A 16,183-nucleotide genomic window follows, 5' to 3' on the forward strand; every position below is an offset into this window, starting at 1 on the left:
GCTCATCAGTGCACAACAGGGCGAAGGCTAAAAGATGAACAACTACCACAGTATCGTCTTTGTGCTCATCGTTTATTGTTTTCTTTCTTTTTCTCTTTTTTACATGTTTTTCCAAACACAGAGAAGTGAGTATCACACACACCGCAGCACTTTGTTTCTATCTGTGCTCCCAGAAGTTGGTCCCAGCTTCCTGTTGACATCACAAAGGCTGTCTAACCAGCAAAGCTATCAACACACAGTCCGTCATGTGTCTCGGCCAAGGTATTGGGAGAATTTGTGGCTGTAATGGTCTAATCTGACAGTGTCTTTATACAGTAGGATGCGCTAATATGATAACCACTAACTTCCTGAGATAATTATGAGGAAGTTAGTATTGGTTTCTTCTTTCGTCTAGCACTCAGCGTGCTTATGAGATATTAGCGTTGTGCTGCCATTTCTGTATTATTCTGTATAAAAGTTATTTCAAAGTTTAATTTGAACATAGAAACATACATAATGAGTGGAAATGCTGTCAATTTTTAGAAATTCATCTTAAATAATTTTACAGTACATGTGATTTAGGAGGAAAGGTTTGAGCATCAAAACAACAAAGAGAAAAAACAAATGAGAAATTTGAAAATGGAAAGAGAAAGAATCATTTAACATTTCTGAAGCTTTCTTTAGAAACCTGCACCACCTCTAATGTACATATTCAGCATGTCTGTCAAAGTTTCTTCATCATTCAAATTAAACCTAAGATACTTTAATAGAATCTAACTGGGAAGCTGGTGCTACCAACTCTTTTTCTGGAGCACTGTTCACAAATCATAACTCACATTTTCAGGTACCACTTCTGGAAAATTTTTTTACTAACTCAGCTACATATTCCTTGTAATTAACATTTTCAGAAAAGTCTAACAATTCCCTTGAGGATAGTGTGGAAAATGGAGTTGGTGGTGTGGGTCTGTTGACTGTTCCACCGGTTGAGTACATGGAAGAAGCTGTGCTGAGAAGGTGCCGCGGAGTGGTTTGACTTAAGATGGTATTTAGTTTGTGTACTACCGCTGGTCTCTGTACTACTGCTGCTGTGGGTAATACCAGTGGTTCCCCTACTGCCACTTGTCTTGGTACCACCACAGATTGCTGTGCTACTGCTAGGCTCGACCCTGATGCTCGCTTTGGTACTGTGCCATCAATAAACATGTTTGTGGTCTTGTACTGTATCAGGTACTCGGGGTAGATCTGCTGCTTCTCAAACACCACAAATATGGAGGGGTTCATTACATCATTCACACAGCTGTCATAGAAGTTTATGCCCCCTCCATCCTTGGAAGGAGGTCGGCGATAATCAGAGGAGCCTTTGGTGAAGTCTCCCACCAGCACCCGTGAGATGAACATGGCTCTGACGTCAGTGTCACCGGTGTAGTGGTGGGAGTATCTGGCATCACGGGCAAAGTAACTACCTGTGTTTACACACCAAAAAAAATGACTGTGAAAAAAATGCATTTGTGGGGAAAGACAGCAGGGACCCATAGTGTCACAAAAATCATCCGCAAGACTGAAATGAAAATGTTTTAAGTTTCTGTGTTTTAAATGGATGCATTTTGAAACCATATGCTTAATAATCAATAACTTTATTCAACATTTCTTCCAATCACCTTTGCCATAAGACGTTCCATGAGTTCCGCAGATTCTCCAGTCAAAGTTGTGGTGACAGATGGTGTCTACAAATTTGGAGTCAGTGCCATGAAAAAGCTTTTCTTCTGTCACATTTCCTCCTTTGTTTTTGGTCTTCATCTGATTCTTCTGCCTTCAAGTAGGAGACAGAAAGAATTAACTCAAAGGGGTAAAGTCAATCTATGTAGATCTGAGGCAACAGTGTCTGCAGCCACAAGTGGGAAACAGGATAAGACTGAATGCTAAATGTCTTTTTATTTATTTATTTTTATCTGTCCTGTCCAGCACTGTCAATATCAGAATTATTGTCTGAAGGCCACGAAAAATGCTCAACAGAGTTATTTTCTCAAGTGGACCATTACAGCTTTTGCTATACTGGTCCACTTGAGTGTCATAGTTTATTTTATTTTTTTATATTACTTTTAAGTTATTACAATCAGAACGGACAGAACCTGGGGGACGAGAAAGAGAAAGAAGAAGAAAAGAGAAGTCGGGAAGAGAGTTAACAGAAGGAGAAGGAAAGGGGAAACAGAGGGATGGAGAAAGACACTGAAAACCTGCTGAAGAAAACAAACCAACCAAAAGAAAACAGTAGGGAAACCACAGTAACAACCAACATAAGCATAAGTAACAGTAAATAATACATATAGAACGTTACTGAGCAGCATACAGGACTAGTCATGCACGATATGTTTACAGGCAGCAGCCAGCCAAGATAGTGTGTGTGTCTGTGAGTACCTGTGTGTACACCTGTGTGTGTGAGCACGCTTCTATTCATAAGGTTTGTCCATGTGAGTGTCCAATAGTAGGTTTGGGGAGCCATAGCCCTGCCCCCCAGGACATGAAGCAGGCATGAGGAGATCCAGGCCCCAGACATCTACAGGTCCCCCAGAGCATGACAGCAATGAGCATGACAATTTGCATATTAATTATCAAGGAGCTGACCTCACAGCCTGTTGTTCATTCATTGGTGCTAGTTTCAGTCATTGTGTAAATGTACTATTTATAAGGTTGGAAACCTGCAGTCAGCTGAGACTGAAGAAATCACTTGGATGAGTGACGAAATGTTTCTCCCACTGAAAACGTCCAGATGAACAGAATCTGGCTTTTCATCAGTGTGTGAATGTTGTTAGTGTGCACTTGAGTTTAGAAGCGCCTGTATAAATGGGTGAATTAGACATGTTGTATAGAGCGCTTTGAGTACTCCAGGAGAGTAGAAAAGCGCTATATAAGAATGAGTCCATTTAACTTTTTGGGGCGGTATACTAAAGCAGAAGAAAGTCAGAAAATATATATGTTGATCTTAGACAGATAAAGCTTCTGGTTCTGAAAATCTACCTTGCAGTCATGAAGTCAACCATGAATTACAATTTGTTCATGGGACGCATTTTGTCTGACAGCAAAACTTTTGGTCATGCATCAGGACAATGACCTCAAGCACAACCGCAAATATACAACAGAATGGCTGAAAAAGAAACAAATCAACATGATGCCCAATGAATGGCCCAGACTCATTCATGAATGAAATGTGCAGTGGGACCTTAAGAGAGCTCTGCAAAAACAAATGTCCACCAAACTCGATGAACTTAAGCAACACGACCCTAAAATTTTTTTTAAAAAAATTCTTATCAAACAGGGAAGATTAACATTTGTGTTTGGCAGTGTGATGGGGTGGAGCTCCGCTCTATCCTCCAAGATGTCAACGCTCACCCCCAAAGACTACTTCCAGAATTTAGGAGTGGAGAGGACAGAACAGAAGGGACATGTGACAAATGCCGGTTGAAGAATAGGATGTCAACCCACATACTCAACTCTGCTGCTCAACCTGCAACTGCATTTTCCTTACAAACGTGGCACCAATTAAGGGAAAATGAACAGGCTTTCCAGATTGAGATTTATTCCAAGAAGCATTTTTACAACACAAGCCAAACACATTTAATTACTGGATGCACATTAAATGAAATACGTACAGCTGAAAGGCTTCCCAAAGAGCTTTGTTCTGAATCCTCTCAATGTTGATGATGTCACAGCCTTTCATGGTTTCAGAGAAAAGAGCTACAACCTCTCTAAATTCTTCCGAGCTGGGCTGGAGTGAGATTCGCTATTAGAAAAAACAGGAACATTAAACATTTTCAGTCACAATTATAAAGGAAAATTAGAATTTTAGTGGAGACAAATAACATGTGTCACAACGCTAACACACAAAATCTTTTAAGGTGATATGAAAACCTGTAAAGCAGGTTTTTCAGCAGATAGTGTGAAATATTTGAATTTATTTTCATTTATGCTTCAAACTCTTTGGTTGGTCTCTATGAACTGCTGAAGGATCCAACATGAACTGTCCTTCTAATAAACTCATTTCTTATCCTGGCCCATCCTGGTCACTTCTAGTGAAAATCTTAGCATCTTCAGCTCTACCATTCTCATCTTTTCTTCATTTCTTTTTCTCAGTGAATTTACTTGGTTACTTCTTTTTAAAAATATTATCAAAATAAAATACATTTAGAAAACCATCTGCATTTAAGAGTGTGGCCTATAGCAGTAAAGAAATAGTTATATTTTTTTTACAGTACCGAGTATCCTGTTTGAGGGATCTGTGTCTTGTCCCAGGTTTCTGGTATTGGAGTGGAAGTTTGAACCAAAGGCCTTCTGCAGAGAGGAAGAGTTAGAATGACTTTAACTATGACATTGTTTTTAAAGGTTGAAAACACACATCAGATAAATGTAATTAACGATCACTGCGGTATGCAGACTACTTTCCTTTATTCAAACTTTTTAAGTTTTGATTTTAAATGAATAAAATATTTTTCCGTTATAAGCGACAATGAAAAACGTCATATTTTTTTAATTTCTTGCAAATTCCTTGAAAAACAAACTAACGAAACAAAAAACCAAAACTAAAGAATTCTGACACATTGCTGAGGCTCCACACAGACGGGGGAAATAACTGTTTGATACCCTGCTGAATTTGTAGGTTTTTGCTTACTTTACAAAGAAATTAAAATATAAAGTCTCTCATTTTGATGGTCATTTCATTTTAATGGAGAGATCAACCACAAATTCAGAAACAAAACCCCACATTACCGAGTTCTTTGATTTGCATGTCATTGAGTGAAATAAGGGTTTTTGTTATGTGAAGGCTGTGTGCAGGCAGGAGTGGTAGTAGGAGGACCCAAAGTGCAGACACTCGATGGCAAAACGTGAACTCAAAACAGCCTTAATGCCGAACTCAAAAGGTAACAAACTGGATATATCAAAATAAACTCACACCGGAAGACTAACAGAACACACAGCAAGATAAGGGTAGATCGCGACACAGACACAGAGAAACACAGGGCTTAAATACACAGAGGGAGCAATCAGGGAATGGATAATAGGAGGGAAACACAGCTGGGGCAAATCAGGCCTAACGAGACAAAGGAAGCAAAACCAGACGCATTTACATGAGACACCGACTTTCAAAGTAAAACAGGAAACATAACACAGACTGAACTACAGACACAGACTGACTGGACAGGGAGACAGCAACTAGAGAACACAGAGACATAAACCATAAGACAGAACTTAACAAAGAAACCAAAGACTAGAAATGATAAATAATATAATAAACTCAAAACTCTGGGTCAACGACCCAGGCATCCTAACAGTTTTATCCCATACAAGCAAGCCAAATTTCTGCCTCCCACAGAATCAGTCAGTTATGGCTACTTTTGATCTCAATTCTTTATGTGTATAAAGCACCTTGAGGGGACCATTATCTTAATTTGGTGCAATATAAGTTAAACGAAATCCAATATAAAGCACATCTGTCCATTTTTTGCATTCCAGCCTCTCCACAAACTATGGGCAAATAGCTGTTAAAGCACATGAGGTACAAGACTGTAGACCGGCACTGTGCTCGAATGGGCCGCAAAGCCCAAAACTACAAGGGAGGTGCTTAATAAACTGAAGGCAGTTGGGACCACAGTCATGAAGGACACCACTGGTAACACATTACGTGTTGTGTGCTATCAGTGGTGCTGTTGGTGACTGACACCTACAAGGTCCCTCTGCTCAAGAGGCCAGAGAGACTCAAGAATGGTTATTCTTAAGGATTACCTTAAATTTGCCATTGAACATTTAAATGATTCAAACAAGGCTTGGGCGAAAGTGCTGCGGTCAGATGAAACTTGGCCTCAACTCCCTGGCAGGTTTGGAGGAAGACAAATGCCAAGTATGACCCAAAGAACACCATCCCCACAGTGGATCACAGAGGTGGACACTTTATGATTCAGGGCTATTTGTCTGCATCGAGGGGCCAATGAACGGTGTCATGTAATGTAAAATCTTGGACGAGAACCTCCTTCCCTTTGGCCAGAACACAGAAGTCGAGTAAAGGATGAATTTTCCAGCATGACAACAACCAAAAAGATACTATCAAGGCAATAAAGGAGGCTATAGAAAATCTGTGGAGGCAGCTGACACTGCAAGTTGCTATGCAGCAGCCATGAAATCTAAAGGATTTAGAAAGTTTCTGTAAAGAGGAATGGGCCAAAATCCTTACTGAGATGTGTGCAAAGCTGGTGACTTACTGTTGTGTTTGCCAACAAAGGGTTCTTCACCAAGTATTAAGACATTTTTGGTTGAAGAGCAAATCCTTATTTCACTCAGTGACATATAAATCTATTTGTAACTTTTATGCAATGTGTTTTTTTCTAAATATCTGGTTGATTTTTTTGACTCTTCCTATTAAAATAAAACTCTATTAAAATCATAACATTTTTTTAATGAGCAAACTTACAAATTCAACAGGGGATAGAATAAGTAATAGAATATATACAATGAGGGAAATTGTATATATTTTTTTTGCTTTTAATTCTTGGGATTTAGATCAAATGGGTAACCGGACTGAACGTGATTGAAAAAAGGCACAGAGCTGTGCATATAATATCCCTGTAATTCAAACTATAGCCAGTAAAAAACAAGTCATGAAGTCTTAGCAACTCTTTGTAGAAACTATAGCTGTTGGGGTTGATCAGATCAAATGAACACAGCTGATAAATGTGAAACAGAAGAATTTAAGAACAATCAGGATTGTTCCTAGAGTCTTTGAGTCTTGTTGAGGGAAGAGACCAGAAGCTCAACAGTGTCTCTAAGAAACCTGTGGACATCATGTTTTGTGAAATCTTTGTTGACTAAAAAGCTAATATGACCCATTCCTGATATGGCTAGCTACTTATTTACATATCCAAGAGTAAGTCATCAACATCAGAAGTCATTTAGAGTCATGTTTTGTCTTCAAAAAAACAACTGCAATTCCTTAAATGGCCACTTGAAGTTAGCTTAAAAAGTTGGCCCACTTTAACAGCAAAATGGATAATGTTTACAGCCTGGTACAAAATAATGGTGCCGTGAAAATGACAGTTGTCTTCAATGCATTTTGACAAAGCTTCATAGGATCTGCCATAAAGACCAGGAAAAAACAAATTCACGAGTGTGGAGCCTGTAGAGATGTCAGGAAGACTCAAGGCTGTACTGCTGCAAAAGGAGCTTCTAAAATTTATCAACACCAGTTTTTGAGTTTTTCAACATATTTTGCCAATATTTCTCATTTCTCAGCATTCAAAGATCTCATGATTTAGAAAAAAAGGTAAAGGGGTCTAAAAACTTTCTGGTACGGCTGTTTTTGTGATGATGTACCTGACTCTCTTTGTTAGGACATCTGCAGCAGAGACAAACCGTGGCCGTCTGCACACAAGCCTTTTGGTGCCATAGTGCTTGTTTGTCTGCATCATGTCTGATGGGTAAAAAAGTTTAAACTTACACAATAATTATAAAGTCAATTGTACATGTTAACATCTCTGAAGTCAGCAAACAGTTTCCACATTCTTTATTTACCCTGGAAACTGAGTGAATATGAGTGTGAGCTAGCAGTGAACTCCAACACGTCTTTATCATTGGCCAGAAACTTCTCCTCCAGCTTTGTGCTGTTGATGTCTGCTGCTTTATGTCCACCAGTCTGCAAAGCAAGAAAAGTAAGCGAGTTTTTGACCTCAGACCTGCATTGGGATATTAATAAAGAACAGTTGATAAGATTATAGTACCTGAGCTAATCGTAAATCAGCATCATTATAATTCTTTTAGAGCCATACTTTGTCTTGAAGGAGACCTGGCTGCATTAAGAGTCAAAAATTAAGTAAACACTGAAGAACCAAAAAACAGCCTTACCCTTAAACGGCCACTTTGCCACGTAAGGTTAGCTTAGATAGCAAATTTACAGCAGAACTGAATATGTTTACAGCCTGGTACAAAAATGGGTTTTGGTATGTTTTTTTTGCACATTCAAATAACATTGAAACCTAGGTACTAGCTCAGGCTCCTTCCACACCAGAGAAGTGACGATCCATGTACTACAAGCTAGTTTTTGGAAGCGACTTTTGCTATCTAGCACCCAAATATGATCAATGGCTGTAACTGTTTTTTTCAGATTTTTTTTTAATGATTTAAAATTTCTCCTTGAGTGTAATGGAATCACTGCTGATGAGAAGATTAGGATGATATTGTTGGAGGATAGAACAACAACATGAAACACAAGCTGAAAAAGCACTGAAATGCATAGTAGACTTCTCCTGTAGGGGAAACAAATCACTGCAGGCTCAAACTAGGAGGAATTTTTCACATTAGAAATAGTTTGTCTGTGTTTTTCAATAAAACTATTAAATCAGACTCACAATTAGTTAGATTTTTTAAATGTGGATACACAGTGGACTGTTAAAGTCGTGCCTTAATTTTTAGCAATCTGCCAAAATTTCTGCCAAGACTCTGTCGTTACTCACAGCGGATGCAAACATGTTCCACCTCCCAAACTCATCCTGCCAGTACCAAAGCCACTCGGTGGTGTGGATGAAGGTCGGCTCAATCACCGAGTTTTCTGTCGAGAGTCGACGTACTTTGTTCTGTCCACAGGTCATCGTGTCAAAGTGCACGGCCGGGCTGGTGCTACTGCAAAAAACCAATCAAGAAAGTATTAACATGAAGATGTTCAGTTATGTGAAAACTTTGATGATTTTTCTGATTCTTTGTTCAGTATTTAGTGGTGATTTAAACTAAATTTCACTATAATAATTTTGGTGACTGTGGAATAATGTGGTACGTGAAACAAACACAGCGTGCCTGAAATGACCATTTTAATAACATTATCTTGCACTGACATCGTACAGAACCAGCATCTCCTAAAATCAAAACTTTCCTAAAACTTTTTACCCTCATAAAAAATTACTATCACATACACTGAGCTTGATTTTAGTTTAAAAGGAGCATCTGTTATTTTATCAATGCATATTTGAAAAAAAGTGGAAATGCTTAGTAGTTCCACTAGATCTTAAAAACCCCCTGAGATGTCTGAGTTGAAGAATAAATGTAAGTACCTGTATGAGTTACTGGGGTCACAGTAGTCTCGCTCAATTGTCTCATTATCGGGCAAATCAGTCCACTGGTGTCCCTCTTGGACCTGCCATCGGTACGGCATCTTGTCATGAGCTTTAAAACATCGATCTAAGAAGAAAGACAGCTGATCAAAGTCAAGAAAGAACTACATTAAAGCCTCAAACACTTAATAACCATGACTTTCTCACCATCATGTTTGCAGTGACCTTTAATGAAGTACATGCAGATCTCTGTTTTATCTGAAAGAAACAGGAAATATTTCACAGGCTTCACTCAGACAGCAGTTTCAGTTCATCTCCCCACAGAAGTGTTTTCAGCTGTTGTTTACCTCTGGCGGGCCTCTGTCTATTGTTCTGCCATTCTCCGCCTTTAGCAGCTACATCACTGACAGCAGCGTGAATGTCACTTAAGGAACGAGCATTATGAAAACGCTGATGGTTGCTCCTGTTCCTGGTAGCGGCCACAATGATGTCACTGGTGGGAGAGTTTTCATCGTCGCTTTCATTCAGTCCATTGCTGGAGTACAGGTCAAAACCATCAATGTTTGCAGCAATGTCACTAAGTGAACGGGCTCGATGCAGATCTTGGCGGCTGCTGTGGTTTCCTCGGTTTCCCCTAAAGCCCCTGCTGAGCTGATGGCCACCTCTCCCTCTGCCTCTCTGACTTTGTTGACCATGGTCACTGACTCCAGCCAGCCTCAAAGCCTGTTTATTTGAATAAGCAGCCTTCAAGGACTGAAAGAGTGTGTCAGGTACGCCTCTAGCTTTCAAAGCTTTGAATGGCTGTGGAGCAGTAAAATCGTGGTTCTTCCAGCAGCTGCATTCACGGCTGATGTAGGTCTCACAGATGTGGAGCCTCCTGCAACCATCACCATCCTGACACCTGCCAAACAGTCCATCACCGTTGTTGTAGTTGTAGCATATCTTATGGAGAAAGGGGGGGAAAAGGGGGGTTACAATAGTAGACTGTATATAAAAGATGAATATAGCCATGGTGATGTCCAACTTCTTTATTTTTATTTTCTTCCACCTTCATTTTTATTTATTTATAGGAACAGGAACATTAACATTTACACAGACACAACAAGGGAAAAAAGGAAAAAAGAAAAGTAAACAACTAAATTTAAAAAAAATGGAAGGGGGGGGGGATTCACCCAAGGCTATGTGAAGTTACTAAAATGTAATTTTTCCACTTGGAGATACACAGTGCATTTATATATACACCCACACCCACGTCTATGTACATACTCACACACACTTTCAAGTATCTACATACCATTCCACCCGCTCCATTACACCCTATTCCAGTTTTAGGGGAACCTTTTGAGCACATACTCATCGACTGTGTTGGTCCACTTCCTAAAACAGAATCGGGACACCAGTATCTTCTGACTTTGATGTGCGTCGCTACATGTTTTCCTGAAGCAATTCCGTTGCGCACCCTTAAAGTTAAAAGGCGTTGGTGAACTTCTTTTCTACTTTTGGGTTGCTGAAATCGTAAGTCTAGTGCATATCATCCGGAGTCGCAAGGTGCACTCGAGCGTTTTCACCAGACATTGAAATCTATGATGCGGAAATTTTGCCTTGAGTCTGGAAAGGAATGAGATGAGGAGTTGCCGCTGCTTCTTTTAGCGGTGAGGGAAAGCGTGCAGGAGTCGCTAGGATTTAGCCCTGCTGAGCTGGTGTTCGGTCACACAGTGTGTGGCCAGTTGCGACTACTCAAGGAGAATTTTCTGTCCGACACAGATGCTCCTAAGGAAAATGTGTTGGATTACGTGAGTTCTTTTAGAGAGTGTTTGCATAAAGCATTTGCAATCGCACGCAATGCTCTTATCGCAGCGCAGGGAAAGATGAAAAGGAAGTTTGATAAGAAAGCTGTGCAAAGGAAATTTGAGGTTGGTGACAAAGTTTTAACACTACTGGTCCCTGGTTCTTCTCTCCAGGCAAAATTCAGTGGTCCATACACAGTGCGGGCGAAATTGAGTGACACGGATTATGTCATAGACACCCCAGAGCGAAGGAAAAAGTGTCATGTGTGTCATATCAATATGATGAAGCCTTACTTTGCTAGTGGTGTGTCAACAGTTGCGACTGTGGGGGTGCCAGTTTCCAAAACCCGGTATGACCCGGTAAGTGATGATTTGGTTTTCGGTTGTACTGAGAGCTGAGATTTAGATGATGCTGTTCAAAATGACGTGTGTCGGTTGATTGAGAATCATCCTACTCTTTTCTCTGACCGTGTCTCCTAGTACCTAAAGCGGATAAAACCCCGCTGTTTAGTACGGATTTTCAGAAGGTGAACAGCGTGACCAAACCTGACTCCTATCCTCTTCCCAGAATGGAAGATTGTGTCGATAGGGTCGGTTCTGCGAAGTTTGTTACTAAGCTGGACTTGTTGAAGGGTTATTGGCAAGTTCCTCTAACATCACGTGCGGCAGACATCTCTGCTTTTGTTACTCCTGACCATTTTCTTCAGTACACTGTCATGCCTTTCGAGTTGCGCAACGCCCCCGCCACATTCCAACGCCTTATGAATATTGTGCTGGGTTCGCAATTGTGAAGTGTATTTAGATGATATTGTCGTCTATTCAGACACCTGGTCAGAGCATATGGAAACGCTCACTGATGTGTTCCATCGCTTGGAAAGGGCCTCACCCTCAATCTCGCCAAGTGTGATTTTGGCAAAGCCGCTGTGACGTATCTAGGGAAACAGGTGGGTCAGGGACAAGTGCGCCCTATTTTGGCAAAAAATCCAGGCCATACTAGATTTCCCTGCCTGTACTAGGCATGAGCTCCGCCGTTTTCTCGGCATGGTGGGCTACTACCGGGGTTTCTGTCGAAATTTCGCGGAAGTGGTCGCACCCCTCACTAGCCTCACTAGTGTGTTAAAACCTTTTGTGTGGTCCTCTGCGTGTCAGAGTGCGTTCCTGGCTGTTAAAACTCTCTTTTGCAGTGCGCCAGTGCTGGCTGCCCCTGATTTTGCGCATCCTTTCAAATTAGAGGTAGATGCCAGTTCCAACAGAGCAGGTGCCGTATTGTTACAGAAAGATCAACAAGGTGTGGATCACCCAATCGGTTATTTCTCAAAGAAATTCATTGTCCATCAGCAAAGGTACAGCACGATTGAAAAAGAGGCCCTTTCCCTGCTGTTCGCGTTACAGCATTTTGAGGTGTATGTCGGGTCCAGCCCATCGCCTGTGATCGTTTATACCGACCACAGTCCCCTGGTGTTCCTAATGCGAATGCAGAACTCGAACCAAAGACTTATGAGATGGTCTCTCTTGGTGCAAGATTTCAATCTGGAAATTAGCCACAAAAAGAGTACAGAGAATGTATTAGCGGATGCATTGTTGCGAAGTTTCCTTTACTTATAACTGTCAAAACATCTACAAAGGAGATGCTTTGATTTTGGGAAGGGGGGTGTTACGGCCTGTGGCTATAAGAAGTCTGTGAGCTGCTGTTTGTGTGTCTTTTTACTGTGTCTTAGGACTCTCTGCAGGTCCTTCCCCTAATGAAGAGCATTGAGCTGCTGATTGGACCATGGAGCACGTGACGGGGTTCAAAAAGCTGCTCTGACAGTTGCCGGGAGAGAGAGAGAAGCGAGCGAGTGCCAGAGTGAGCAGTTTTGACAGCAGACGTGGACCTGGCCCTGGTTCCCAAATTTTGGGTTACTTTGTATATGTGTAAGCGTGCTCTGTGAGAGCCGCCAATTGTGTGTATGGATTTAGTGCTTATGCGTGCACAGGCTGAAGCTGAAGAGGTGAGCCGCCTTTTCTTTTGAACTGTTTTCTCCTGTTTCTGGGCCAGGAAGCGAGGGAAAGTTATTGTCATTTGTTTGTTTTGTTTCTTTCTTAGGGTTTAGTTAGTTTTCTCTGGCAGGACTTAGTTGGTTTTGTTTATTATTTTGGCCTGGGTTCACCCTGGAGCTATGCTTCCTGACACTAAATAAAATCACCTTTTTTTTTTTTTTTTTACTCATAACCGGGTTCGGTTGTTTGTTTTGGGAACCAAAAACTCCTCAAATCTTATGTGCGTCTCTACACGCCTAGACTAGGGGCATAACAACATTTATATATACATACATAATACATATCTACACGTGCATGCATGCATACTCATGCATGCATACCCTTTTACATATTTTTGTGCATGTCTACACAAGTGTCCATTCAGCATCAAAAGGAATTAAGACCAGAAAGCACCAGAAAATCAGGTTAAATGAAAAGAGAAGGGGAAGGGAATGAAAAAGATCCATTCCCCACATTTTTCACAATCCTTTAGCAAACTCGAAAACCATTTCGACCAATATCTTTGAAATTTGTCTTTACAGAGTCTTAGAGAAAAAGTCATCTTTTCCATGTCACAAACATCTTTTACTATGGCTGACCATTCTCCAGCCATTGGTGGGTCCTTGTCCAGCCATCTTTTAGTTATTGCTTTTTTACTTGCTGCCAGGAATATTTTAAAAAGGTGTTTAGCTTTCGTATTCATCTCAACTGGTACATTTTCCAAATATATTATAGCAAAGCAAAACTCAATCTCAAAACCCATTAACTTTTTAATCCTCATTAGTATTTCAGCCCAATAACATTTAATAGCCCGACAGTCCCAGAATATATGGAAGTGGTCAGCCATAGTGTTGCCACATTGCCTCCAGCAGTTACCAGATTCAGGTTTGCTATTCTGAATTGATTTATACTTAGGTGTAAAGAAAAATCTAGTATTATTCTTCCAGGAAAGAAGTTGTTAACATACTGGGTGGAGTGGGTCCTGTATGATTGTAAACATGAGTACAGTTTCGAGATCAGCCTTTTATGTACTTTACCTTTATAGGTGTCGACAATCATGTCAATGAGACCCGCCTCCTCACAATCCTCCCTCGCAACTTTTTGCAACTATTTTTATTAAAATGGTGTCTCAATTGTAAGTATCTGTAAAAGTGTGTTTTATTTAACCCGTAAGTTTCACTGAGTTGTAGGAAGCTGTATTTTACAGTATGCTGTACATTCTCTAAACACCCCATCCAAATGTGCTGGTGTGAAACCAGTATCATATCCTACCCACCTTAATATTCACATTTTCCTTTCCAAATGGAATTTTTTACTTTGTTTAATCCATATATTTAAAGCTACTTTGGTGCACTCATGCAATTTACACCTACATCAGGAAGGAGTGTGTAGTCACTCTGCAGCAGCAGGGTGCACAGCTCTTCTCGGCTCAGGCTCTCCAGCTCATGCTGCCTCAGAAGTCTTTGGTTATGATCAGAGGTCAGCTCATGGGAGAAGCAGCAGCCCCTCCTGTTATAACAGAATTCATACAGCTGAGTCATGACTGGGTGTGCTAGCATTTATTTGCTCAGTTAAGAATAAAAATACAAAAACAGCGTCATATACGACAGCTGTCTTTGTGTAATGATTGATAAGGCTTATCTGCATGGTACAAAGTCAGCTGTTAGGTTCAAGGCAAATAGCCACCCTGACAACTCGCTGAAACAGTACGACATCAATGTGAAAAATAATTAGCCCAATAGTAGATTTTTTATATGTTGCTGGGTAGACCTAGCATCCCCTGTAGTTTTTATTTTTCATAGTAAACTTTGCTGATGTTGGAAAATCTTTCTGTTCTTTGGATGAACGTAACCATGTTCTTTTCGCTTTCACTCTTTTTACTCACTGCAAAGATAAGCTTCAGTCTAAAAGACGACCAGAGAGCAACTTTTCCTACTGGCCTTCAAAGCCACATTTTGTTACTTGTTCAGCTTAGCTTTTTGAATAAATGTGTCAAACTGCTGTAAATTGCCAGATTTTCCTAACAATACCTAAAGGCACCATCAGTGTCCTGGACTTTAAACCTGTTGATTTTACAACCATATGTGATATAACTACATTACATAAATAACAATCCCTAAATAAGCTCTGTTACTTACTTTAAGTCCAGTATATTTACCTGAGCTGAGTGAACTGACAGAATCCGCTGAAGAGGAAGTTTTTACACAGGTGCAGACCCCTGCATATCCCCAGACAGTCTTTCACTTTGCAAAGTCTCAGGCGGGTCCTGGCCACCACCTTCGGCTGTCCGTTTGGACAACACGAAACAAATTTCTCTTGGTTACAAATGATCTCCGACAACTTCTTAGGATCGCCGGAAAACAGATTATATACTAAATCCTCAGTGTTGACTGCTCCTTGATTGGCGCAGATCATTCTCAGTATTTCTGTCTCCATCGTGTCCGAGCTCTGCCTGCGTTTCCTTCCACCTGTGACATTAAACTGACGAAAGCCTCATTTCTGACGACTGGAAAGTGAAACTCAACAACTTTTAATCTGGACTGATGCTGTAATGCTGCTGTTTTCCACTCTGAGTCGTCGCCGCGCTGTGACCTCCACACATCCCACTTCTCGACTTTCTTCTACTTCACAGCTGAAACATTTCCAGTAATGAAACATGCCATGAAGATACAGGATCTAAATAAAACAGAAAAATCGCAACGAAAACATTTAGAATTTATTTTAAAACAAATGTTATGCCAGACTTTCCATCAAACCTTTGAGGTGAATATTTGGCTTTTTAGCTGCTAAATTCTAAATGCAGGCTGTTTGCTGTTTGCTGCTTGCAGCGAGGGTTATATGGGGGACCAGAAGAGTCACAAATTCATTTTGTAACTTTGTATATTATTTAGAGATAAATAAAGTATGCGTCAATATTTTAAAATAAATTATTATTGCATTAATAAATATTCAAATCAATTTCTAAAAAATAAAAAATAACTCAACAAAAGACACATTTCAAAACCCATTTTAGAATTCCAAAGAAAAAAAAACACATTTTCAAAATCTTTTTAAAGTACAATTTAAAAAAAAGAAATGAGTAAACAGAATTAAAGGGAAATGGGTTTAAAAAAATCAAAGATTTATTTTGACCTTTTCTATCCTTAATAATTTAAACCATATTAGCAAATGTAATAGCTTTGGGATTAATTAAGGGATTAGCCCTTGGATTAGCTATCAGATTAAATGTCAGATTAGCTATTCCATTTAACATTTCCAAAAAGCAATGCAAGTTCGTCATGCCGTGCGATGTAAGGAGCTCTACGACTGGTTACA

The 16,183-nt window shown here is 40.1% G+C and overlaps 2 protein-coding genes across 2 annotated transcripts in view; both read right to left on the minus strand.

Moving 5' to 3' along the window:
- Positions 1-16,183, minus strand: part of LOC100711295 (poly [ADP-ribose] polymerase 12) — a 69,361-nt gene that overhangs the window by 30,623 nt on the left and 22,555 nt on the right. The gene's annotated exons all lie outside the window — the stretch shown is intronic.
- Positions 54-15,548, minus strand: LOC109195140 (poly [ADP-ribose] polymerase 12). Its single transcript, XM_019346685.2, has 12 exons — positions 15,027-15,548; positions 14,242-14,377; positions 9,410-10,004; positions 9,270-9,320; positions 9,063-9,189; positions 8,472-8,637; positions 7,534-7,654; positions 7,336-7,432; positions 4,230-4,305; positions 3,627-3,757; positions 1,638-1,789; positions 54-1,442 (listed from the first exon to the last, which is right to left on the minus strand). The coding sequence occupies exons 1-12, from the start codon at positions 15,302-15,304 to the stop codon at positions 820-822; spliced, it is 2,553 nt and encodes an 850-aa protein (XP_019202230.1). The 5' UTR covers positions 15,305-15,548; the 3' UTR covers positions 54-819.

Source organism: Oreochromis niloticus, linkage group LG17 (genome assembly GCF_001858045.2).
Source record: "Oreochromis niloticus isolate F11D_XX linkage group LG17, O_niloticus_UMD_NMBU, whole genome shotgun sequence".
NCBI classification, from domain to species: domain Eukaryota; kingdom Metazoa; phylum Chordata; class Actinopteri; order Cichliformes; family Cichlidae; genus Oreochromis; species Oreochromis niloticus.

Bases quoted from the DNA above. Each gene is read 5' to 3' on its own strand.
- LOC109195140 (XM_019346685.2), bottom strand. From the start codon at position 15,304: ATGGAGACAGAAATACTGAGAATGATCTGCGCCAATCAAGGAGCAGTC. The intron at 7,655-8,471 runs GTGAGTAACGAC...CTTGCTTTGCAG, and splicing joins GGAACATGTTTGCATCCGCT to ACTGGTGGACATAAAGCAGC. The intron at 1,790-3,626 runs GTACGTATTTCA...TCCTACTTGAAG, and splicing joins CTTTGGGAAGCCTTTCAGCT to GCAGAAGAATCAGATGAAGA.